The sequence below is a fragment of the Prunus persica genome, chromosome G1, assembly GCF_000346465.2.
Source record: "Prunus persica cultivar Lovell chromosome G1, Prunus_persica_NCBIv2, whole genome shotgun sequence".
NCBI classification, from domain to species: Eukaryota; Viridiplantae; Streptophyta; class Magnoliopsida; order Rosales; family Rosaceae; genus Prunus; species Prunus persica.
The window spans coordinates 43,602,867-43,629,970 of NC_034009.1; the positions used below are offsets into that span (position 1 = coordinate 43,602,867).

General features: G+C 37.8%; 4 protein-coding genes and 1 pseudogene across 5 annotated transcripts; 1 reads left to right on the forward strand and 4 right to left on the reverse strand.

Moving 5' to 3' along the window:
• On the forward strand, nucleotides 469-5,438 carry LOC18791894 (geranylgeranyl transferase type-2 subunit alpha 1). Its single transcript, XM_007222419.2, has 7 exons — nucleotides 469-1,355; nucleotides 1,455-1,615; nucleotides 1,734-1,838; nucleotides 2,869-3,663; nucleotides 3,780-3,960; nucleotides 4,496-4,682; nucleotides 4,845-5,438. Exons 1-7 carry the CDS (start codon nucleotides 1,077-1,079, stop codon nucleotides 5,231-5,233), a joined length of 2,097 nt encoding a protein of 698 aa, XP_007222481.2. The 5' UTR covers nucleotides 469-1,076; the 3' UTR covers nucleotides 5,234-5,438.
• On the reverse strand, nucleotides 7,464-8,277 carry LOC18793582 (annotated as a pseudogene).
• LOC18793401 (agamous-like MADS-box protein AGL80) lies at nucleotides 12,996-14,214 on the reverse strand. Its single transcript, XM_007227178.2, has one exon. The coding sequence runs from the start codon at nucleotides 13,819-13,821 to the stop codon at nucleotides 13,132-13,134; it is 690 nt and encodes a 229-aa protein (XP_007227240.1). The 5' UTR covers nucleotides 13,822-14,214; the 3' UTR covers nucleotides 12,996-13,131.
• On the reverse strand, nucleotides 14,982-16,259 carry LOC18793938. Its single transcript, XM_007226997.2, has one exon. It carries the CDS (start codon nucleotides 15,887-15,889, stop codon nucleotides 15,233-15,235), a length of 657 nt encoding a protein of 218 aa, XP_007227059.2. The 5' UTR covers nucleotides 15,890-16,259; the 3' UTR covers nucleotides 14,982-15,232.
• On the reverse strand, nucleotides 17,250-26,377 carry LOC18793939 (serine/threonine-protein kinase CTR1). 2 transcript variants are annotated; one of them, XM_020555471.1, is made up of 15 exons: nucleotides 24,784-26,377; nucleotides 24,188-24,486; nucleotides 23,956-24,094; nucleotides 22,577-22,692; nucleotides 21,872-22,080; nucleotides 20,834-21,289; nucleotides 20,681-20,721; nucleotides 20,181-20,249; nucleotides 19,953-20,053; nucleotides 19,780-19,864; nucleotides 19,597-19,695; nucleotides 19,438-19,506; nucleotides 18,663-18,794; nucleotides 18,451-18,545; nucleotides 17,250-17,749 (listed from the first exon to the last, which is right to left on the reverse strand). In XM_020555471.1, the coding sequence occupies exons 1-15, from the start codon at nucleotides 25,633-25,635 to the stop codon at nucleotides 17,653-17,655; spliced, it is 2,859 nt and encodes a 952-aa protein (XP_020411060.1). In that variant the 5' UTR covers nucleotides 25,636-26,377; the 3' UTR covers nucleotides 17,250-17,652. The 2 variants fall into 2 exon arrangements, with proteins under 2 accessions (XP_020411060.1, XP_007227608.2); XM_007227546.2 differs by having other exon boundaries at nucleotides 23,956-24,100; nucleotides 24,784-26,376.

Sequence of the window (27,104 nt, forward strand, 5' to 3'; positions counted from 1 at the left end):
GAGCAGCGGCGGATTCATAATTCTCGGGTCATAGAGTCATAGTGTAAAAATGTCGAAATTTTTTTAGAATAAACTGTTAAGCGATTTGTTTTAGGATAAATGAGTCATTTCCTATCTAATTATTTAAAACTAATATAAAACTACAGTCTCGATCTCTTGGACTCTTGCACTTCTTTTAAAAAACTTTTTTGATTAATCTAACAGCGGGTGACCACAATATCTTGAACCCCTATTAATAATAAATTTTGTTAAAAAAAGGGTCATGCTAGGGAGACCAACTTTAGATACCAACTTGTGTACCAACTCTCTAATAGAGGTGGAGCCCACCAATACAATGAGTCCCACACTCTATTAGAGAGTTGGTACACAAGTTGGTATCTAAAGTTGGTCTCCCTAGCATTTTCCTTAAAAAAATACATACAAACACTCAAATGGCGCGCTAGAAACCCTCTGTCTAATAACCTTGTTAATACATCATTTCAAAAACGAAAACTTCCCTGGCACGGGGATGCCAGAGTAAGCAATCCCCTTCCAATGATCTCTCGACAGCTGTAACCATTAAAATTGGAAAATAAAATAAAAATTAGTTGCCTCTGCTCCTCATTCTATGCGAACCCAGCAAGTGAAGTCCCTTTTCTCTCTCATATCTCCCTCTCCTTCTCTCTTTTTGCACCGCCCCTCTCCCTCTCCCACAGTGCAACCCAAACCCCCTATCTCTCTCTGTTTTGACTTACTCTCCTCTCTCCCTATCTGTCTCTCACTTTGCATCAGCCACATCGGAGGCCGCCAAGAAGAGATAGAAAGAGAGGGAGAGATTGGCCTCGAAATTTGATGTCAGTCACCTCAAGTTTGGAGTTTGGCAAGCTCATCGCCGCTGCCACTGTGGTTGGCATGAAGAGAGAGAACGAGAGGGAGAGACGAGGCAGATCCGCTCCCGTTTAGACTAAATATCTCTAGTCTCAAGGCTTAAGTAAAGAAATTTATTTCTGATTGGATAATCGAAGGATTTAAATCGCGAGAACAACTTCTCCAAACGCAGAAAGCGATCTCCAAATCCCGCCGAAGACGAAAGCAAAATGCACGGACGACCTCGCAAAGCCGCGAAGCCAGAGGATGAAGCTGCTTCCGCCGCCCAAGCCCAAGAGCTTCGCGCTCTCCAGTCTCAGTTGCTCTCCAACCACCACAACAAGATTTACACAGACGAAGCTCAGCAATTGAGCGCCAAGCTCGTCCAGCAGAACCCCGAGTCCTACACGGCTTGGAACTACAGGAAACTCGTCGTCCAGCACAACCTCGCGCAGTCCGAGTCCGATCCTGACTCGCTCAAGTCCATTCTCGACCAAGAACTCGGACTTGTATGTATTTGAATTCAAATTTGCTTTTGTTTGTTGAGATGAAATTCAAATTAGTTGAAATGCTGAAATTGTTTGAGTTTTGTGTTTGTGTTTGTGTAGGTAGAAAGCGCGTTGAAACAGAATTTCAAATCCTACGGAGCTTGGCATCATCGAAAATGGGTGCTGAGCAAGGGCCATTCGGTTTTAGACCGCGAATTGAAGCTTCTCAAAAGGTTCCAGCAGTCGGATCCCCGGAATTTTCATGCTTGGAATTACCGCCGGTAAGATTTAGTTGCAACTCCTGCTTGAGGAATGAGGAGCCCTCAGTTTCAAATTTGTGTTGAATGATATCAATTTACTCATTAGTTTGTTTGTTTTATGAATTTTTTTACTTTCCAGATTTGTAGCTGCATTATTGAATAGATCAGAGGAGGAAGAATTGGATTACACTAGGGAAATGATAGAACACAATTTCAGCAATTATTCGGCATGGCATAATCGGAGGTATGGCGGTATTTGATTTTAGTCATGAGCATTCTGGTACTCATTTATCAATTATGGGTTTAATTGGATTGGAATGTATGATTGAATATGCTGTCGTGAAACATGTGTTTTATTTATTTTTTATATACCGCAGCCAATTATATCAGTAGATTCATGTGCAAACATTTAACTCTCATTCCTTTTTGGTTAGTTTTGGATGCTACTTGTTTTTTGTAGTTAGTGTATATTAACATACATGCATGTTGCATTGTCCCAAACCACACATGCAGATGTTAAATTACCAGTTCTTGAGCCCCGTTGGAGCAGAGTAAACACTGTAATTGGTTAAAGAAAAGAAAATGTGGAAGGGAATCATTTTATTAGACCGTGGACTGAAAATTCAAACAAATAATCAAATTTTTGTGAACTATCTCTTTCTTACAGCTAACTTTCTATTCAAATTTATTTAAGTTTAAAAGAAAATTCAGCCTTTTAGTAACATCTCTCACCCATGTTTAGAACAATGTATTGCTTCTCCCTCTTTGGTTATTTCCAAGAACTTGGAGTGAATGTATAGATAAGAAAAATAAAATTTTGGCAGTTCTGAGTGCAATTTGACATATTTTGTAACAAATTGCTTTCTTTATTCTACATTTGTAAATAAAAACTACTTTCCTTCCTCTGCTTACTTACAAGCCAAATGAATGTAGTTTCTTCAAATGTTGAACTGAATATGGCCCTACTGCTATATTGTATTGTATTGACTTGGTTCCTAGTGTGTTGGTTATACTACTTGCACTAGTAATCTCCAGGCAAAATCAAATTGGAAAATAGAATTGTGTAATTGCATCAAACAGATATAATAAAAAGATAAAATTGATTTATATTTTCCTTAGGCTTCCTTGCCATTTTTCTTGGCTTGCACTTTTATGTACTCACTGGTTAGGTTGCTAAACAGTTACAACATCCAGAAAAAAGATCAATTTCTGATTGTATGTTTTACCTCATGAAGCATGTTTATTATTCATTGAATTTATTGATCAAATTGCAGTGTACTCCTGTGTAATTTGATGAAGAAAAAATCCCAAGGGTTTTTCCCAAAAGAGAAGGTTCTGAATGATGAGTATGAGCACGTACACGATGCTATTTTTACGGATCCAGATGATCAAAGTGGTTGGTTTTATTATCTTTGGCTTCTTGATCAAACGGTGAAAACAGATGCTCCTCTTCTTGTTGCTTCTTGGCCTGCCCATGAATCTGACGTCATTTTGTCGAGAAATAGGCGCTCAGATGACTCTTCTTTTTCTCCGTTTGATAGTTTCCATTCTGATTCAGGAACAATTCCACTGATTCTTTATTTCAATCAAGCTGTTGAAGGTGTAAATTCATCCACTATAACCATTGAATCTTCATTTTGCACAAAAGATCTTAATTGGAAACCACTTTTACAAAATAACTCCCAGCTGTCCCAAGTTTGGGTTACGCATATTAAATTTCCAGATGTAAAGCCCCATTCTTCAGAAGCTTATCAGCTGAAAATTAGTGTTGGGCAGTCTCAGGGCATCATCTCTGCTAGTGGCATTCACTATAGCCATCCTACACAGCTTGCTTTCAAAGTGTGTTTACGCCCTATTGAAACTGAACCAGCTACAAAGAAGGGTGGGCACAGAATTTTGTGGAGAGATGAAAACTTTCATATGTACCAACCACAATCTCAGGAGCCAGATGAAGTAGTTCCTATTGATCAATTAATTATTAATGATCATGAGCCGACAGCGTCAAATTGGCGTGCAGAGACTATTGCTAATGAAATAGCTCTCTTCCGAGAATTGTCAGAGCTTAACTGGTTGGCTGGTTACATTTCACGTGCAGCTTTAATGTCTGAAGTTCCCATTTTGTTATTATTTCTTATCTCTATAAGTAAAACACTTTTTCTTTTTTTTTTCTTTTTTTTTTTTTCAGTAAAATTGGAAAGCTTACACTAGCAAGATTATTAACAGCGCATGATGTTATATTGTCTCCACGTACAAGCAAAATGGCCCATTCTGAAGAAGTTCTTGAACTCTATACTGACTTAATAAAGTTGGACCCGTTACATTCTCAGTATTACAAAGATGAGCACAGCTTAGTTTTGCTGCAGAAGGTAATTATCACTTCTCCTCATGTAGTAAGTCATGGTCCATTCTTATTTGTTCATAATGCTGCTACGTGTGCATCTGGATTTATATTCACATTCTGTGATTGTGTCAGTCGCTGAAGGTCCTGAACTATTTGTTGGATTACACTGACTCATAATTTTGCAATTAAATAATCTAATTTCCGCAATGGAAAAGTGTATATATATGTTTTGTGTTTATATATATGTACTTTATATGGTGATGCTGCATGTGTGCGTCTGGATTCCCATCATTGCTGGCTTATAGAATACATGCTACACTTATATCCGACATTTTGATTTCTGAAGTGAAAAATATTTAATATATTTGTAAGATTATGTTTCTGACTGTTTCAAGTGGTCTTTTGGGAGAACTGGTCCAATGTAATGTTGGTATTTGTTTAGAGAAACCTCATTTGAATTTTGGTAGACAACTATTTTTGTGTTAAGTAAGAACTTATTAGAACTTCCATTTACTTTAGTTTTTGCATTTTGAAGTTTCATAGTTTGTTATATGTTGCAGGTAACTTCCAATAGGGAGTCTCTGTTAAACCACTGCTTTAGCTATAAAAACTTGGCTTCTTCAAGCATTGGTAATGATATATGTCTACGACTAAGCAACTTATCCTTATCACGAATGGGTTCGATTGAGAAATTACTGTGGGTCCAAATGCTAGACCTCAGCCACAATGAACTTCATTCAATTGAAGGTATACTTCTTTTGCTCATGTTGTGCATCTTGTACGCCTTTGTGGTGCATCTTGCATGGTTATCTGAGGCTTTGTCTGTACGTTATGCATCTTAGTAGCCAATAAGATGTATTCGATTGTTTTCTGTTGAGAGGAATGTCTTATACTTGGGCCTTTGGACAGGATTGGAGGCCATGCAGCTTCTATCTTGCTTAAATCTGAGTAACAACAAGCTCGGTAGTTTAACTGCTCTGGGGCCGTTGAGACTGTTGAAGTCACTAGAAGTGTTGGATATCTCATACAATGAGATAGGCTCACACACTATTGACAGGACAAGGTATCTATGTTCTACGCCTCTTTCCCATACAGAAGAAACTAGTTGGAACAGTGACGAAATTGTGACTGGGGGTGCCAGTGTGAAAGATAATTGGGAAGCTGTTCTGATATTTAAAAGCATGAGCTTGACACAATTAGCCATTGTGGGAAATGCAATTTCTGGTGAAAACTTCAAGTCGCTTTTGGTCAAGTTAGTTCCTACACTTGAGTGGCTGGATGGTGATAAATTGCATTGACCTTTAATTCTTCGCCTATTTTACAGTTAGCAAAAACACTATACTTTGTTCAATACAGTGGTCCTATACATGTTACATGTTCTAGTCTTTCCCCTGTTATGTTTAAGTTGTCGGTACAGATTTGACCATAGAATCGAACAGTTCAAGTGCAAGCTTCCCGTTAAATTTTTGTTCTAGTGAAAATGGAGTTTTGTGATTTCATGAATATGGGCTGCATGGAATGGTGTTTCTTTTGCATTGACGGTAAAAACTGGAGTAACGCGATAAAAAAGGGGCAGTGGTGTTGGCAAATTTTGATTGAAATTGTTAGGTAATTACAGAATAGTGACCAAAATTTCTAAAATTATTATCTTTATTACAACGAGAGGTCGGACGTGGAAGAAACTGATTGAGTAACTGCTACCCAGAATAGCATCGATGTAGAATAAGGTGGTGGCTGCACCGGGGATAAATGTCGGAACTGTAGAAACCTTGCAATGAAGAAATGGAGGAATTTAACTGTCAGAGTGATCGAGCCATCTTGTATCCTTCTAGCCACGGTGCCTTGTAATTGAACTGCACAGCCAGATTAGAGTGTTTGTTAAGAGCACATAATGTTTTTATCTAAAATCAAAAGGTGAAATGGTTCTTGCATAATCAACTCTTAATGTATTTCTGTTTCTTCTGTTGGTTTACATTAACAAATGTTTTCTTCATACAGTCAAGGTACGTATTTCAGCCAACAAAGGGTATGAGATAGATTTTGAACTCACCATAACTCTCTGTAAGAGGGGCTCTATTAAGTTGCTCCTCCAAATTCATTTGAGACCCATGCAAGCAAGAGCTGAAAATAACACCTGCAAACAGTCCTAGTAGGGCGTAGAGACAAATATGCTTGTTCATTTTGTTTGATTTTGACACCATTGACGCCATTCTCTCTCTCTCTCTCTCTCTCTCTCTCTCTCTCTCTCTCAACTGAAATGCAATGAGAAGTGCCTGCTTTTCAATGAGCTCAGAGGCACTCCTTTATACAAGAAGATACTTGAAGCTCTGGCTTCCAAGACTTCTTTTTTTATTTATTAAAGATTAGAAGCTTCATTGGTCAAAGTCACTTGGTCCATCCTTGATTAGGGATTGCAAATTGTGTACATATAAATATTCCCTAACTAACTTGCTATTAAAATAAATCAATTAACAATACTAAATAGCCTTGCACATCAATATTAAGCGGTGATTTAAATAAAATTAATAATAAGCAAATTGTTCTTGAGGAGCACGGTGTCAACCCATAATTTAATATATACACACATAAAACAATCAGAAATCTGTTTCTTGGAGAAGACGCGTGACAAGGTCAATTCCCACATTTTTGTTCTCTTTGTGACTCAAAGCAGGAGGCCTCAACCCATATTTCCTTTGTTGACCCTACAATTAATTCGGGCCTTTACATTTGTTTCTAATTTATTTAATAATTTTAATCTATTTAAAAACAAAATAAATTCTAGTTCATGACATTTGAGTTTAGTACATTCTCTAATGAAGTGGAGGATAATTTGTCATCTGTTATGTGTTTTCTGTTTTAGATTTATTAACATAAATGAAAAAGTATATAAAAAAAGAAAGAAGGGAAAATGGGTGAAAGGGTGAGGATGTTGAGAGGGTGTTTTGTCCAACTTTGAACTGTTAAAGGACCTAGTATGAGATTATATGGAGTTGAGCTACTTTCTTGATTTGTAATTAATTTTGGGATAGAACCTCAACATTCTTCATAGTATTATAGCATATATTCACGTGTTGGACCCAACAACCATACGTATTCCCATGTCTTAGGCATAAAAGTTCTTCACACGCGTAGGGGCGTGTTGACAACATGAGCTCAACTTCCTTCGGAGGTTAACTACCCAACTTTAGAATGTGGGTTTCTTTTAATGTAATACTAAGTTTCATACCCTTTTACGCTCATGATATTAAATAGTGGTGCCAAGGTTTGGAAGGTAGGTACCACATGGGTTCAAACCTAGACTATTGGTCTACAGGCCAATGCAATTTTTCAATCAGACCTTTTAAAATTTTAATCAATCAAATTTATTTTTTAGGTTTTTCAATGTTTCGCCATTTAAGGTATATATTGTGCGCTTGTTGTTGCTGGTGAACTCCTTTATATTTGAATTAACCTCTTGTGGTTACTGTGCTTCCATATTTATATTAACCTTATATAATTATTTGTATTTATATTGGTCTTTGTGACTGACGACTTTTCGGCCTGAATTATGAATTCAAAATTATCAAAAAAATCATTTTACACTTTTGGCCAGTACAGAGAGACTGTCAAGAAACAAATACTAAATAGTTCAAGGGAAAAAGGCATTATTAGACCAAATAACATTAATGTGATTTTGACCCCAAAATGGCATAATCATCTCATCTCCACCACCAACCCCCGCCCCCATATGCTGATCTTGTGAGTTCTTCATGCCCATGAACCATGGATGCCTCAGCATTGTCTCTATACTGTTAGTTTCGAAAGCCTGCCTCTCCATTCAATGATCTGTTGTTGCAGGCACTAGCAGTCCTGTTGGTTCTACTTGGACTTGTTTGTTCTCCTTCGCCTCATTCAGAATCTTAATTTTGACGCGAATCTCCTTCAAGCTTTGGTCAATCAGCCAACCCAAATCATTCAAAGAAACCATGTTCAAATTGTGGAGGGACTTACCAGTCAGACTATGGAATAGCACCCTCGTCATCTCCTTCCTTTGGTTCTTCAATTGTTCATTGGCTTTCTCAATTCTCTGCCTCAGAAAACTTTCTTGGTTCACCATCTTTCTGCTTTGTTCCATCTCCGGCATGGTCTTAAATTTTTTAAGATCGCATTGCACTTGGAGAGAGGATGGCCAAATTTCATGTTGGGTATCATATAGGCTATAGATTATGGCACATGCTGGAACATCAAAAAGGTTGTTGAGTTCACTCACTTTCTTCATTAAATCCTACTTCATTTTCTTGAATGTTGTTTCTCTAGTCGAGTAATTACTGATGTAGGTTAGTTTCACCTTCTTTCTAGACATGGCTCTGAGAGAAAATGAAATGAAAAATGCAAACTAGTAAGAAGATGATGCATTTGTGAGTTTTCTTAAGAAGAGAGCCTATGATATATATAGAGTAGCAATAAGGCAACCTGATGAATTCTTGGAGATTACGTTTTGAATGAGAATTAAATGCGGGGATATGTTTTTCATTTTTCTTTTTAAATACAAACGGATATTACGGGAGGGAGGAATGAACATTCCACTCCAAATGCGGGAGATTTGGTATTTTATCACAATGGGAATAAGGCAAAAAGCTAAACGGGAATGGGGATGAATATGGCATACATACCTCCGATTCGACCCATTACATACCTTTTTCAAAGACAAATGAACTTATCAATGTACAGATGCATCTGCTATTGAATTGATTAATTTTGGGCATGTTTGGATAAGGGATGATTTGGGGTGTAGATTTGGAATTCAGTCCCTAAATCCAAATTCAGTCGTTTGGGTCTGCATATTGGTTAATGCAAATTCAGTCCTTGGTTAATGCAAACATTAAGAATTGAAATTATTAATTAAATGAGAATAATATGATTCACACACTTCATCTATATATATAAAGCAAAAGGCAGAGAATGGTGAAACATTCAAAATACCAGAAAATGCCATTTGTTAATTCAAACATTAAGAATTGAAATTATTAATTAAATGAGGATAATATGGTAAATTCACATTTTTTAATATTAAAAAAATTAAAATTAAAAACAAAATAAGATATTAGGTCCTACTTTTATGGAACATAACTACCCTGTTATCTTTTATTAATTCTAAAAATAAAAAAAATAATAAAAAAAATAATTGGCACATGCGTGAGCATGTATCAAGGGGCTAGTATTTTAAAAATTAAATTAAATTAAAAGAAAATTCAGATAATGGATCATATGTTTATGGAACACAACTATCCATTATCTTTTTTAATTCTAAAATAAATTTAAAAAATTTATATTATAAAAAAATGAAAATAACAATAAAAGCCTCTCGCACATCACGCGGGCTTAGCGGCCCATCGAAAAAAAGTCCGGCCCGTCCCGTTATGGGCTTTGAGATGGCCCGACCCTTCTTGGGCCGGGTTAGGCTTGGGCTTGGGTGTCTGAAGCCCGATCCAGCCCATAGACCCGGCCCGATCCAGCCCATATATATATAATTATGTATAAATGGGAGTTTAAGTTTAGGATTATATCACTTAAATCACATATATAATTTGTTTCATTTCATTTACTTTTCTTTACTAATTCCTAGTTTATAATTGAATGTTTAGCACATTAATTTGTGTCAATTATTAATTCAACAATTATATATATATATATATATAAGATGAACAACATATCACATCACCAAATATAATCATATCATGAAACATAATCGTACCACCAAATATAATCATGCTTTTCTTGAACACATCACAAATATTTGCATATTTATTCATACCATCCTTTAAAAAAAAATATTTTTTTATACTTATTATTTTTTAAAATTATTTCTTAAAACGTATTACAATCTAATTATGTAATAACCTCAAAAATAATGAAGTAGGGCCCGTTTAGGCCCGACCCGGCCTGATGGGCTTTCTCAAGCCTGACTCATGGGTCGGGCTTAAGTTTTGAATTTTCTAAAAAAATCCGGCTCGGCCTGATATTTTCTCTCTCCTCTTTAAAGCCCGATCCGGCCTGGCCCATTGATGAGCCCTATGTGGAAGTGCGTACGAAGAGGCTAGTTAATATTGGGTGTAGACATTTCTATTATTTTAATCTATTTAATATTCATGAAGTTTGAGTTAAGGAAATTCTCGAACAAATGGAAGATAATTTGTTTTCTGTTTTAGATTTAATTGTTAAACGAGATAATATATATATATTATAATAAAATGGGTAAAGGTGTGTTTTGTCATAAGTTTCTTATTTGATTAAAAAAAATGATAAATTTCTTATCCTTTTTTTTGGCCAAATTTAGGAATTAGGAGGAGGAAAACTCACACACATTGTCTAACCTATAGAGGCGCAAGGAGGTGCAATTGCACCTCTCCTGACCGGAAAAAGCTTTGTTGGCACCAAAAGTTGCCCCTCTGCAGGTGCCTACTAACTGTTTATAAAAATGCATCAAAGAGGCTAACTTCTTTGCTTTGGTGCGCAGCCCACGCTGCGGGTTTATATATATATATATTTTTAAAGAATTATAGACAAAACAACGTCTTTTTGGATCAGGTAAAAAAAAATTTTAATAAAAAAAAAAAAAAGACGCATTGGCAAAGGAAACCTAATACGAAGAAGAAGCTTCACCTCAGCGTCCAATCCAAAGCTTGCGCTGTGTTCAAAAGCCATAGCACGACTTTGCGTTGAAGAAGGAAAGCCCAACCCGCTTTGATATCGATAACTTGATACCTCTCATCCCTCCCAGCAAGCCTTAACCTTAAGGTCTGGTTCTGATTTTTTTTTTATTCTTCAACAACCGATTCTTTCTTTTTTATTTGGTCTTGTTTGGTTTTTTATATTTATAATATGTTATGTTTTAATTTTTTTTTAATTTTATGATTTGGCTCTCTGTGTATTCTCGCATGATCAATAGCAAACTCGAGTAGATTAATTATGATTTGTTTGTTTAATTGATAATTTGATATGCATTTTTATTAGATTATTTTGTATTGATTTTCGTTAGATTAATTGATGATTTGGTATGAATTTGATCGATTAATTATGTAATTGACATGAATTTTTATATATTAATTGATATACTATATAGATTATAATCAATTAGTAATAGACTTAAGACCCTTATGTGGTTGTTTCATTTTTTTTTTTCCCCTTCTGGCCTTTTAAATATTGCACCTCCCCTAAAAAATTCATAAGACCTGGGTCAATGCAACTAACACCCCGTTGGTATAAGTTTCTTATCCTTTTTCTTAATCAAAGTTTCTTATCCTTTTTCTTAATCAAAGTTTCTTATCCTTTATCCTCTTGATATTAAACTGTGGTTTCTTTGCATTTTAGTTAATCCAAAATATTTTTCAGATTGTTCAATGTTTTCATCATTTGAGGCGTATGCCTTTATATTTATAAATTATACTCAATTACAATAAATAAAAAATAAGAAATCAAGTAAATATTCCAATATCATAGTGGGTTGACCAAAAAAACAGAGTGGTTTGGCCAAAAAAAAAAACTCAACCATGTGGTTTGAGGCTAAATTATCAAAGACATTATTATACCAAATAGCATTATCAAGAGAAAAAGACATTATTATACCAAATAGCATTAATGTCATTTTGATCCCCAAATGGCAGAATCATCTCATCCCCACCACCAAGCCCTATATGATGATCTTGTAGGTTCATCATGCCCATGAAACATGGTTGCCTCTGCATAGTCTTCATATTGTTCGTCTAAAATGCCTGCCTCCCTATTTCATGATCTGTTGTTACAGGCACTCAATCCTGTTGGTTATACTTGGACTTGTGTCTTCTTAGCCTCCTCATTCAGACTCTTAATCTAGGAGTGAATCTCCTTCATGTTCTGGTCAATGAGCCACCTGTTATGTGCTCGGGACACATGCCTCGTGTGATTAGGCGATTAGATACAGGGAGTTGGTTTGTAGTCTTCTTCTTACGGCCTCCTATGGTTGCAACAATATATAGATAGCTCAGTTGGGATAAGAATTAGATGAAAAGGGTTGCTTCGAGGGAACCCAAAACCTCCACGTTAGATAAGCTAATAGTAGGAATATTATCTGCTATCCCATTAATGAAAAGCCATTGGAATTTATACATAGACCAGACTCTAACTGAAAGCATAAAAATAGGAAATACTTTCTCACGACATCTCTCCACTATGAGAGTGACTAACTAGACTCCTACAATTACTCAACTAAAGTCTAAAAGACATGCAACTCTATAAGTATTCAACAATTAAAGACACGTAGCCACTACTTTAAGCAATTCCACTAAGCACGTGACATTCCTTCCCTCATCGACAAAAACCTTGTCCTCAAGGTTGACATTTGAAAAACTGAGATTGGGGAAAAACCCTTGTCCTCAAGTTTATATTTATAGATTGGGTGCAAGTTTAATGACTACCAATAATTTTACAATATTATAAGATTATGGTGTTTTATGTACAAGTTATCAAGGGCTTTTGAATTAAAACGTCACACCTAGAGGTTCATTTGTTCTAACCCCACCCAATATGTATGGACCTTAATGGTTTAGGTGGGAACAATATCGGTGGATACTAGGATTTAGTAATGGGCTCTTACAATGCTCGTTACATAAGAATTGGTTTTAGAGTCAAGTTCGCTACTAATTGCATTGAGGCCTTTTCAGTTAAAGTCCCTTGTATAGAGGTCTATTGGGCCAAGATATTGGACCTGGGTGGATGAAGTGAAGACAAATTGTACATGCTTGGATTCAGTAGTGGGCTCCCACAGAGCCCGTTACATAACAACAAGATCACTAGTACTAATCAGAAATCCAAACAAAGAATAATGTTAATCTTCTGTAATTCTTATCCAAGAAAACAGAGATACATGGATAGATAGACAGCTTTCGAGGTAATCTAAGCTAGAGGTATATACAAAGTTAGACTACTTGTAGAGCAAAACAAGATCCACAATTATATGCAATTACAATAAATCAAGTAAATACTTCAATATATATTGGAATTAAACAGTGACAAGATTATTAACACACCAACCAACCACTACATATATATTGTAGCTTACTTTTAGTACATAAAATTCATCAAGAAACTAAATGAGAACACAGCCTTCGTTTGAAGCAGAGGCTAAAATTATCAAAGAAATCACTTAGCCTAGAAAACAAACGCTAAATAGTAAAATATTTCAAGGGAAAAAGGCATTATTAGACCAAATGGCATTAATGTGGTTTTGATCTCCAAATGGCAGCATCATCTCTTCCCCAGCACCAAGCCCCATGTGCTGTTCTTGAGGGTTCATCATGTCTGTGAACCATGGTTGCCTCTCCATTATTCCTTGATCTGCTGCTGCTGCATGCACTGGCAATCCTGTTGGTTCCAGTTGGACTTGTTTCTTCTCAGCCTCCTCATTCAGATTCTTAATCTTGTTGTAAATCTCCTTGAGGTTCTGGTCGATGAGCCACCCGAGGTCGTTGAGATCGATCATGCTCAAACCCTGGAGGGGCTTCCCAGTGAGACTCTGGAACATCACTCGTGTCATCTCCTTCTCCCTGTTGTCCTTCCTTTGTTTCTTGAGCTGCTCCTTGGCTTTCTCAATCCTTTGCCGCAAAAAACTCTCTTGATTCACCATCTTTTTGCTCTGCTCCATCTCCGGCATGGTCTTGAATTTTGCAAGAACGCGTTGCACTCCCAGAGGGGATGGCCAAATCTCAGGTTGAGTATCATATGGGCTATAAATAATAGCACATGCCTCAACATCACAAAGGGTGCTGAGTTCGCTCACCTTCTTCATCAGACCCTTCTTCCTTTTCTTGAATGTTGCTTTTCTAGCTGAGTCATTACTGATATAAGTCAGTTTCACCTTCTTTCTAGACATGACTCTCTCTGAGACAAACAAAAAATGAAATGAAAATTGCAAACTAGGAAGAAGATGATGCTTTTGTTGGTTTTCTTAACAGACAAGCCTATCATATATATAGAGTAGCAAAGGGCAACCTAATAAATTCTAGGAGATTCCATTTTGAATGAGAATTTAATTCAGGAGATTTGGTTTTTTCTTTTTCTTTTTCTTTTTCCATACAAGCAGGTATTACAGGAAAGGGGAATGAACACTCGGCTCCAAATGTGGGAGATTTGGTGTTGTATGTAGATTGGGTGCAAATTTAATGACCGCCAACAACTTTACTATATTAGAAGATTATAGTGTTTTATGTGCATGTTCATTTGGACCAATAGTCTCTAAACTTATCCACGAGTTACATTTTAGTCTTTCAACTCATTTTTTAATTTACGTAATTTTTCAACTCAACCACGTCTCGTAGATTAGTCTTTCTCTAAATTCATTTGAATTGTTTTGTTAAGTTTAGGGGTAGATGAGGAATTTAGAGAGATATGATATTTATGGGACCTACAAAGTAGGGGATTGGTCGGTCTTCCAATCGGTGTAAGAAAAAGTTGTGGGGTAATTTAATCAATTTTTTTTCATTTATTTTTATTTTGAGGTAATAAAATATAATTTATGGATATAAATTTAAGGATCATTACTCTAAATTAACACTAAAGTTCATCTTGATTTGCTGAATAAATTAGCCATTATCAAATATGTGTGGGCATGACAAAACCAGAGGGGTCTCTAAATAGGACTTATGTTAGGGGAAATGAGGTTTTCACATAAATGGTAATTATGAGTTAGTTATTGGTAGGATAGTGTGAAATCTCAGGGATTCTATTAGCAAAACTGAAGTTGAAATGTAATTCAGAAAATCTATTAACCTGAGTTGATTGGATAATGAATATGTGATTTTTTTTTTTATATGTGTGTTTTTATTCACAGGGTTGATTTAGGTTATCATGTTCTTGAGTTTCCCACTCGATTCGATTCACCAGTTTAGATGTCCACCCCTAATAAAGTTGCCGAGATGCATTTTTCATGCTCGTCGATTTTTTTATGCCGGATGTCTGTCCCAAGGGACTTTTTTTAAAACATTTTCTATAAAATGAAATAATACATAAATAAGAAAAATTCTGATAAGCATTGCAAGAATTTCCATTTTTCAATCACTTGAATTAATTGGTTTTCTTCTTTTTTGACATTACTGGAATTTCGTTTTTCTTCCTCCATGTTACGACTAACAAAAAGACAAGACAGAGAAAACCAGAGACTCATAATTAATACCGTTGCATTAGTCACAAAAGCCTCTGATCATTCTAATTGAAAAATAAACACAAATTTAAAACAAAAATATAAATAGAACCGAGTCGAGTCGAACCGAGCCGAGTCAACTCGTCTAACTCGAACCGAGACGGTCGAGAGCATCCCTCGCGACTTTCAGTCTGGGCTGGACCTTCAGCGCCGCCTCGTAGGCCTTCCTGGCCTCTTCCGTCATCTTCTTCCCCTCGTAGCACTCTCCGAGCGTACAAAACGCCTTCACATTCTCCGGGCTCAGCTCCACAGCCCGAATCAAATCGGCGATCACCGAGTCAACCTGGCCGCGTCGGTTCATCGACAACCTGATCTCCGCCCTCTTGACGAGCGCATCGCCTCGCTCCTCCTCGGTGAGGCTCTTGGCGGCGAAAGGGGAGAGAGCGACGTCGATGGCGTCGAGGGCGGAGGTCTTGTAGCCCTGAGAATCGAGGGCTAGGGCTTTGAGGATGTGGGCGGCGGCGTCCTTGGGGTCGAGGGAGATGGCCTTTTCGGCTTCGTCGAGGGCTTGCTTGGAGAGTGAGGAAGCGGAGGAGGGAGAGGCGGCGGATCGGGCTTGGGCGAGGAGCTGGGCGCCGAGGACGAAGTGGCGCTTGGCTTGCGCTTTGGGTTTGTTGCGGAAGCGGAAGCGGAGATTGGCGAGGAGCTTCTGGGGGATGTTGTGGATGGTGAGAAAGGCGACGACGACGACGAGGATGAGGCCTGCTTGGAGAAACAAGTCTTTAACCATCTGCGACATCATTTTGGGATTGAATTGGATTGGACTGGACTAGATTGTTTTGGATGTCTGTATGTTGGATTGGGAATTTTGTTTGTGAATTGTGAGATTGGGATTAGATTGTGAATTGGGGAGGAAGGAGGCAAGGGTCGACTATGTTGACTGGAACCTGGCTTTTGGATTTGGATATTTAACGAAGCCGCCTTCTTGTTGGTGTTTGGAGGGACCTATGAGCTATGATTATTATTTTCATAGGCCTCAGGGGTGTAAAATAAGTAAATGTTCTTAACTACTTGAATTATTCAAGTAATTTCTTTTTAAAATTCTCATTCTGTACTTTGTTTCTTATTTGTTCTCTTCACTTTATTTGTTTGATCCTTCATCGGACAATGCACCTTCTTATAAACAACTTTCATGTTTGAGTTGAAGATGATTAGATCGCCACCAGCTATCTAATGTGTTTATTTTAGATGACTTTATCTATGCATCAACAGATCTACTATTACTATTCACGTTTGGCAACTTGATGCCATCTTTGCTTGCCATCAATTGCTACGGAGATACTTGCAAGAAAACGCTCTAAATCTTACATTTTTCTTCTATTTGTGTTCATGAGTTTTCTAAGCATTTGGGTCGTTGGCTCCGGGTCTCACACTTCTTATGTCTCTCCATGATGCACAAGTACAAATGATGGGTGTGTTGCCGATAATATAATCGTGGAACATTGGACATGCTTGCCTTGGTTATTGAGTTTCGCTAATCTCGTTGTTGCATCATATAATCACGGATAGAAATATTGTAGTTTCATTTCCCCAAGTTTCGTGTTTAGGGTTTATATAGTTGCTTGATTTCTTGAAAAACGATTATAGAGGTGTTTTTTTGTTGTTGCTAAAGTCAGGAAGAGGAGGGGAAAAACTCACGTATATGGGTACTACAGGGACTTGAATGAGGACCACGTGAAAGCACATCAAAAATCTAGACGAATCCAACTAACACCTCCTTGGTGATTATAAGGATGCTTATCTCATCGATTCAATCGACAATCTGTCTAATGTTATTTTAGTGAATGAATATTTGAATGCAATTAGGATCGTTCTAAAGAAAGAATAAAGGAAATCAATTCGACTTGGAATTCTGTCCTTTTGGCATGAAATTTGATTGAACTTTGGAATGAGTAACAACTGACTAGGGGTTAAACAGCATCATCCAATTCGAGCATATTTGCACTTAAAACTTTGGGTAGGGGTTTGCCTACATGATTTTGCCATTGTAATATAAGAACATGTTTTCGTAACAAATCTTGTATAAGTGCTTAAATTTTTTGGTAGGAGTTCCCTCCATTATTCTGCCATTGTAATATAAGAACATGATTTAGTAACAAATCTTGTGGAAGCCCAGATGCATATCAGACTTATCAGTTACAAAACAAAATACAAATCAAAGTTAATTCCAGCTCCTCAATCAAAACGAACCGAACCGAATTCTTCTTTGAATTGAAATTGAGATACTGATGCGAGTTCTTCCCTTAAGAATCAGACAGATTTGAAGGGGATCTAAATAGCTTATCATGAAAACGCTGGCCACACTAGAAACTCACATAAATACAGAAGGAACTAATATTTATTTCCCTTCAGTACATATGAGGGGTACAACTGCTTTCTAATTGGGTTAGACAAGAAACACTTGTATAACTGCCAAGAACCAAAGAAGCTCAGTCAGTTGTAGGGATTTAACTACCGAAAGTATAACGATCAACTCTTCGATTCAGCTATGGGCAGAAGCACCCTTCATTTTCCACCCACGGGTACCAACTGCAGAGGAGACTTTAACAACCTCTTTAGGGACTCAACTATACTAGCAAAAGACGGGCGCTGAGCAGGATCACTGCCAAAGACAATACACAAAATGAGAAACTAAACATACAAGTCCTGTCAAGAGAGATAAAGACTACAGTCAGTCTGTTTGTAGATAAAAAGTAGGCAAGGAAAGATCTAAGTGATGCTGCCGCCTGCAAGTTTTAAAATATGATGGAAATGCTCTTTCAAAGCACTACATCCAAATATTTCGTTGAATAAAAGTATTAATTGTTAGGCAACCACTAGGCCCCGAAGCTTAAGCTATGGGGGAATGGGCCGACATTGTATATCAAGCTCACACTAATCAGGTATTAAAGCAGTAAAGAACAAGGTGTGGTTGAATTCCAGTTAATGTCTGCTGTCTTCTTAGCTAATATGCTAGATGGCAACATGTACAAAGAAAGACACTGCAGAGCATTATCCAGGGCTTCGCCAGTATGGTCTCACCAACCTCAGCTAAGTGCATTTGAACAAATTCTAATGCTAACAATGGTATATATTTGATTCTCTATAGAACTTGGGATGAGAATAGACAGCACATAGATTTACTGCAAGTAAAGTGAGCTTTAGCCACATTATTCTTCAATGTTATACTGTTCACACTGCATGCAGAAAAAAATGACCTCTTGGATCAACATGTGCATCTAGAGGGTCCTAGAGCCATTTCTTCTCATCAGGTCATCCTTAAAATATGTCATGGCAGAAAAGGGAGGACTCGTGTAGACTTACTCAGCCCAGCAGGATTCCATAAGCGAAGCCAACATTGGCGGAGTATTGGCTGGGATAGCAAGCCTTCTGTTCTGGAAGGCAACAGCTCCAACTACCTGAGACAGAGAACAACTTGTTTACAAAAGGCAAAAAAATTGGAAATAAAGATTTGAAGTTGACATTTAATGTGCAGGAGAAAGCACAATAAAGTAGATGCAAATCATGACTCGTACCTGGGCGGGGCTAAGACCACTCCAAGGTTGTTCCATTGTTACAAGTTCCCAGAGGATTACTCCAAAACTGTAAACATCAGACTTCTCATTTGAGGGCTCTCCGCGAAGAAATTCTGGAGCCATCCACTCGGGCTGAAAAGAAAAGTTAGTGAGTTACATGTTAATTGATGCACTGCGAAGTAAAATTTCAACCTGCAAAATATTGATAGAAATACCTGACTTTATATGGAGAACTTTAAAAAAGAGTTCATAGTCATTTACTCAAAGCATTCATACATCACCAAATGAGGAAAGAGACTAAATGTGAAACACAGGAAAAAACAAAACAAAACAAGAAAAATGTTTGAAGAGAAAGCTCTACTTGATAAAAGAAATTATGTGAAGTGGGAACTTCATGATGGCAGAAATTAAGAATTTAGTCCCTGTAACAAGTATTTATGAGACAAAAACCACATCAACAAACATTGAACAATCTGCATCCTATTTGTAGGAAGAAGGAACTGGACTACCAGATCATTCATTAACATAAATAAAGACTAATCATTGACCAAAAGAAAATAAATAAATAAATAAAGATTCATCAAAGATGATAAAGATTTTCCGGTACAGTCTGGTTTGGCACCCTTGCTCTGATTGGGGAGCTATAGGCACCACCCCAAAGGCTAGTTGTGCACACTCACGCGCAACCTCTGTGTGTGTGATGTGTTGTGTGTGTGTGTGTGTGTGTGTGAGAGAGAGAGAGAGAGAGAGAGAGAGAGAGAGAGGAGAGGCTTACTGTTCCTGCGACAGACTTAGATGAGATGAAAGTGTTCGCCTTAAATCTGGACAACCCAAAATCACATACCTGAGGATAAATGAAAGAGATTAATTATGTCCACAGCATGCCAATTGGAGAACTCAAAGCAAAATGTTAAACCTTTTTATGTTAAAGTACCTTCGCTGTCCAATTTTTATCAACTAACAAATTGGGAGATTTAAGATCCCAATGGACGATAGGAGGGTTAAGACAATGGAGGTAATTGATCCCTTTGGCCTGCATCGAAGACAGCATATATAGTTTCACTAACAGCAAACACAGCAAGTGAACAAACAAACAATGATGATTAATTATACGAACAACATCCAATGCCATGCGCAACCGCCTCCTCTGATCCAGAAGTTCCCCAGAAGCTGGCCTGTGTATGAGGCGATATAGACTACCCCTGCTCCACGGACACCAGGATAGTAAAAGGTTTAGACACAAGAATGGCTATGGAATTATACACAGAAGAACTAAAATGAATTGAATACCTAGGCAGATATTCTGTCACTATTGACAGATGTGGACGCTTTGTAACTGCACCCATGAAAAGGACTACATTCGGATGGCGGACACGTTTCATAATTGCAACCTGAATACAATGTGAAAGTGAACTTCAATTATGATCATAAACACAAAGCACAATACACAATAGTAAAATAAAGGCTCAGATGTGATCATCTACAATCTGATGATCTGTACAGAACTTGGAAATCTACCTCTCGTAAAAACTCCTTCAATTGATCATCATGGAAATCCTGAACAGTTAGCACCTTGACAGCAACATCCTGCATTGGACAAACACTAACTTTTACTAATTTAAGGAAAATATTCAACAAACAAAGAAAAAGCTTTAACAGAAAACTGCACTGATGTATTGCAAGGAAGCTATTCAGCATCCAATCGAAGACATCTCAGGAGTAAGGAACATATTAAGCAGAAAACTAAATTCCACTCAACCATCTAATCAAATTGGTGGAAACACCAAAAGTTACAAAACCTACTCCAAAGACAGAAATAAAAAATAGAGCACACACAGGCCAAGCTCTACAATGACATGCTATTAAGCAATCCCATTATATGCATCACTCATAAAATTAATCCACTTGAAAGGGCCACAAATATATAGGGCAGATTAAGTATTCATATCGTATCCAAACGAATTTTTACTCAGAGAAACAAGTAATCACCATCAAATCACAAGGAACAAATTACTAACCGATCCATTCCATTCAGCACGATGCACTGTCCCAAATGAGCCTGGAAAAAAAAACGAAGTATAAGATTTCATGAGGAAAAGAAGTAGTGGTTGAGTAATAAAAAATGTAAAGATATATCCGTGTCATAAAAGAAAAGGGGGGAGAAGAAATACCAGCTCCAACGCGCTCTTTGATATTTAACTCGTCCCATGAGATCTCAAGCCAGTCCATTGCAAGAGAGGGTTCAAGATTCAAGTACCTGGGGATAGTCACAGCAGTAATTCTACCTTGTTTCACAAGTTCACCATGAACCCCCTCTATCTCTGATTGATTGAACACACGTACTTCAGGTTGCTTGACACAGTTGCTTATAACCTGACTTCTTGATACAACAATCTCATTTCTGTACGCTTGTTGTACAACAATATTTTCTTTGCCAAGTCTAGCAGATTCCTCTAATGATGCCACGGCAGCACCAGCACCAGCAGCAACATCAAGAGCTTGAGAAGCATCACCCTGAGCATTTCCTTTCAACTCCAAAGGCATCAGAGAAGATTCCATCCCAAATTTAGTTTGATCAACTGGAAGCAAACTGCTTTCCTTGATGACCTGACCTCCCTCCCCACCACCTGCAAGAGATAGATCTTTACACATTTAAGAAGCTAAGGTTTGCTTTATTTTTGCACAAAGGATAAAGACAGTAACAGGCATTTTGCAAACCATCATAAGTGAAATCAGGCTACATGATAAATGATTTCTTTTCTGTATCAATACACAAAACATAAAGTCTAACGGCAACACCAACAATATTGCTAACAACAACCACTACATTAGCTTACCCAAATATAAGCAAAAAACAAAAACAAAAATGATATTGGCCTATTGTCAAAGAACTCAAGGCAAAGAGGCAAAAAAATATAGCCAGGGAGCACAAATATTTATGCATTCATATCAAAGTGGCAATTTAATGCTACAAACAAAGACCCATCCAGTATCATAACTTGCAATTAAATCTTTTTCATTGATATGGATCACCACGTCAACGAATCAGTCAACAGCACTGTATCCTATCAGACATATGTAGAAATAAAGTTCTATATATTCGTTAAGTAACAATGATTCCTTCACCCCAGTTCATTCAGCTTCCCTTTGTTTTCTAATACTTAAATTAGTGGAACATATATCTTCAAGATATGAAAGACATAACATACCTGAATAGAATGGATCTTCAGGAGGAGCACGTGTGTGCTTTGAGTTCGTAAGTTGGCAACATAATCCATTATTCCTGTAAGGTTGTTGGAATTCTTTTAGATGAGAAATTTGAAATGGTGAAGGTATTGCAGAAAGAGATCCTCCATTTATTGAGGAGTCTGGACCATGGAGGTTTCCTGGTTTCCCAACTAGATCAACCACATATTCCCTGTTAAGAAATACATATACAACCATCAAATTAAGCATGAAATAGCATTTGTAAATTAATTTAAGTTAATAAAAACTGAACATGTGACATAGTACATAGAATCAATTATATCAAGGTCCACCATTAACACAACCTGGTATGACAGAAGAAAAAGTGAACGTATTTGACACCAATTAAGTCATTCTGAGCTTATGCCTAAATCTTTTCAACATCAAATGTTATGGGAACAGTGAATTTGGGAAACAACAGTGTGTTACTGACCACAAATTCTGCAATGATAATGTATAGACCAAAAGACAACAGATTGACACCCTTAAATTATAATTCTATAAAGAATATATTGTTACACAACATTCGAACAACAGATACTAAAAGAACATAAGCAATGAATTAGACTGTCAATATCTGCGTTTCAGAATGAACTTAAATGCCAAATCATATTAACAACATAATATTCTGCAAGCAACAAAGCACTGCACACAATTAAAATGCCAACCTCAAAAACTGCCTGTCATCTTCAATTTTGACAAGACAAGAAGACCGATGATCTGCCACACAATACTTGCAACCACGAGCTATCCGACAAGGCAAACCTATGTGGTCTGCCAATTTCTGCACATGGAAAATATAGACTTCAGATATTAACTCCAGAATATGTCAAGCTAATGAAAAATAAAAATATTCCATATGCCCTTGAAGTATGATCAGCCCCCACCACACAAGCTCATACGAACCCACAGGCGACGTGATGGTCGATGTACCTCATTTTGACCAATCAAAACACAAGAGAGTTGCATGAATTATGTGGGTTTATTTCAATATCAATTCATTCTGCTTAAAAATGACATAAACAGTCCTGTAGGTTCCTTTAACACAATGATGTCAAGTGAACTGAGTTCCAAGATATCATTGCTCTTTGTCTATCGACTGCTCATTTGTACACTATATACTCAAAAGTAGATGATGAAACAAGAAACAACAACAATATTATTTAATTATGTTGGCCTAATATTTGCAAAACATTCATACATGAGTCCTGAATTTTACTACTGAGACACATTCAGCAAAATAATCAGTTTTGAAGCAAGAAAATGAATTTTGAGAAAGATATATCACAAGTGCACTATCCATTAGCTTGTAAACAAGGGCATGCATAATTGTAAATTAGAACAAAATCCGAAGTTAGAATTGCTATCCTGGGTGAAACACACTATAAGATGTAACCCAAGAAACGTCCCTATGGAAAACTGTGCCTTAGAATGAAGGCAACTAATTTGTACTACCTTTCAGATAACACTCATATACTTTTACAGTCAATTAGGGCCATGGCTAGTTCTCTATCTAACAAGAATTGGTCCCTATGACACTGCTATCTCACATTTATATCCTTCTTCAGCAAAAGAAACCAGGATGTTCTTTGACAAGTATTCTGGGGGGTACAATTTCTAAAGAAGCACAATAAATTGGCGACGAAGTGATGTCCCCTTTCGGCCAGTTCAACTCTAATGTATAAGCTGCTGCAAGACATTTACATGACTGCCTCTATGACACACTAAGGGAGTTATTTTTTCCCACATATACAATGATAATATGTTTGTTCTCCTAGATAGCATAGCACTCTCATATTGCACATGCGCGTCGTGTAAAAGATCAAAACAAATCTACAATTAATAGATTTACTGGCAAACTAATCGACATACAGATGACTCAATTTCTTTATCCAAATAAAGACATCAACCTAAATGTAGAACATACCACTCGGTATCTACAGCATTAAATATGTCGAAAACAATTAATTTACAATTGGTACAGTAGTGCCAATCAGAATGAACAAGGTGAAGACTATAAACATAAATAAACAAACCAATGAGGTACCTTGAAAAGAACGGCACGATGCCTGCAAAGCCCAATTGATAGGCTGCCAATGGGGAGCACAATACACTTACGAAAATCCCTCAATCTCTTGCTAACCACTTTCCAACGCATGTGCAGATCTCCTTGCTCCGCGGGATAACTACCCCTTCAAATTGAAGTGACTCAGAAAAATTATAATCAACGAACCAAATATGTGTGTCAAGTTTTAAAAGGGGGGAAAATTGAAACCCACCCCATGTAAATGGCAACAAGCTTGCCAAGTTTCTCCACCAACACTAAAGTATTCTCTGAAGCACATGAAAGTTCATGTGCTTTATCTTCAAGCTCCTTCAGGCGAGAATCCTCTTGTTTATCAACAAGAACAACCTCCATTGACGTCTCACCGTGTTTAATTTCTTTAAGCGACGTCAAGGACGGTATTAGCTTTCCTTCCTCGACATCATTGCACATCACCCATAGATATGGATTCATTCCCAAAATGTTGTAGAAACCATCAGATATCTTTTCATTGTATGACAAACAGCCACTAACCTGATAAGCATACGGACAACATTCTACGCATTAAACATGAGTTTTAAGGTTAAACATGTACAAATTTAGAAAACATCTCAAGTCAAAATTCCAAACTTAAACTTCAAAGAAACATGTCTAGTTGTACCAGTTCCCCAGTATCTTAATATATGGAATATTTTACTCAAGGACGTAATGTTGATACAGAAAAATACTTTGATATTGATCATTGAGAACTAAACCATATATTGTCAGATTGAGTGGCATGTTTGTTTAAGATGAGAGTGAGTGAGAGCGTGTTAGAGAGAGAGTAAATACCCATAGCCGATACGACACCGTTTCAGCATCGGAAACCTCAAGTGCAGCACTCTCATGCAAGAGCAATGATTCACTACCAAGAGTAGCATGAGAACTAAGCCTCTTAGCCAAAAGAAGCTGCAGATAATAGCTCTCTTTATACCTCTGCACCAAACTCACTTTTCTTCTCTCCTCCTCTTCCTCCTCCTCCTCCATATGCCTCGTCGTGGCCGACGAGTCCTTAACATCCCCGGAGAAGTTCCCATCCAACGTCGTCGTTCCAGAGAACAAGCTCCCCGCGTAGCTACTCCCGCTGGACACCCTCGGCAGCGACACCTGCCGGTCAAAGCTCCGGTCAACGCTCCTGTCCTTGAGCGTCGTCGTGGTAGACGACTCCGGCGGCTGCGGCGGAGCAGCAGCCTCATGATCATCATGACGAGGCTGCGGGATCAACAGCTCCCGATCCTCATCCACCAGGTGGCACGAGGAGATCGAGGATGACGACAGCCTCGTAGCCCTCAGGTTATGCCCAGCGCTTGACTTGGATCGAGCGCTGGGACCCTTCTTCTTGTCTTGGAGGAACCAGTCGCAGAAAGCCGCCAATTGTGGCTTCTTCTGGTGGCCGCCGGTGAAGTACTGAATATCGGGCGGTGCACTATCATCTCTAGAAGCAGCTGAGGATTTGTACAAGTTGTTGGTGGCAGTTTTGGGCACCTTTTGGTGTTGTTGATCGTGATCTCCATTTTCAAAAGCGTCGCTGTCTTTGCTTTTCTCGTGATCGTTGTGATCTTCTTGCAACAGCTGCTTAGAAGTCGAATCGAACCTGCGATCAGGGAATTGCCTCGGGAAGAAGTAAGTCGTTCTGTGAGGCATTTTTCAGGGACCGGGAAAATATAGTAAATAATAACAAACTCCCCCAAAGTCCTAACAGTCACGTGCCACCTCACGTGCGCCAACCCGAAAACTTCCTCCGACGTCGTTTCCCAGACTCAGATTACTCCAATGTACTCCCCAACAAGAAGAAGAACGATCTCAAGATATATAAATAAATATATATATATATATATGCTTCAAAGAGAAGACCCTACTGACAGTACAATCGCTGTGTATGGCTTTGGTTTGTATTTTGTTTTGAAACCAAAGCGCATTCAGCTGCAGGTGAAGAAATATTTCTGAACAGATCGACCGCTCTGAAATTATCCCAAGCTTCGCTTCGTCTGTGTGTTTTTTTTTTTGGGTTGATGAAGGCAAGCTTGAAGCGGTGGAAAAGCTAACTAGCGAGCTAGCTGTGTGAATTAAACAATGCTTTAGATGAGATTATGAGAGAGAGAGAGAGGAGCCAGCAATGGCGGTTTCGGTTTCAAAGAGAATGGAGAGGGCCAAAGTGGGCGTTGGAGTATTTTAAGCGAATGGGAGGTTGATGAATCGTTGGGAAAAAATGAAAAAAAAAATAATACACGAGGAGTTCTTGACAAGGGGTGTATTCAATGCATACGTATAAAGATTTTTTTTTAAGTAAGTAATTTTCATAGAGTTAATAATTTTTTAAATATTTTCATAGAGTTGATAAAAATTACTAGTAAATTGGCAAGACCTTTGCTCTTAACAATTAGCCTTAAAAGTATAGAAAAGTCATTTATTTAATAAGCTTTTTAAAAGTTATTAACTTTTTGGATACCACCAAACTTTTAAATACTTTTTACAAGTCATAACTGGATACTACCAAACTTTTAAATACTTTTTAAAAGTCACAATTGAATACCACTAGATTTTTATATATTTTTTAAAAGTCTAAATTAAATACCTCCAGACTTTTAAACTCTGTAAAAATCATTAAAAGTTTGAATTAATACACCCCCTAAGGTTGATGAGAGAGAGACAGAGAGGCTAAAAAGCGCACGGGGAGTGAATGCGCACCCCTTTTAAAATCCCTCCACGTCAAATTATAAACCAAACTCCTCGCGACACGCGAGCCTAGGACGCCGGCGCACGCACTGCGCACCCGGCGTAACTTAGCGCGGGGCAGTCTTCGAATCGCGGGGTTATAATGTGCGTTGCGTGATTAAAATATTGTTTTCTTTTTTTTCTGTTGTACAGAAATGGCAACGCCGGAGAGATATCGTCTTCGGAAAACACGTGGTGAAATGACGGAATCGCCCCCCGCCTCTTGTCGTCCTTTTCTGCGCTGTTTTTGGATATGTTGGCATGTGACGGGGTTGTTGGGGGTTGATACCGTTTGACGGTGATGCGTCGTTTCTGGGTGTTTTTGTTTTGGAGGTTAATGCGTTTTGGGTGGGTAATCTTTTTGACCCTCTTCCTCTCTCTCTCTCTCATTCACTTGG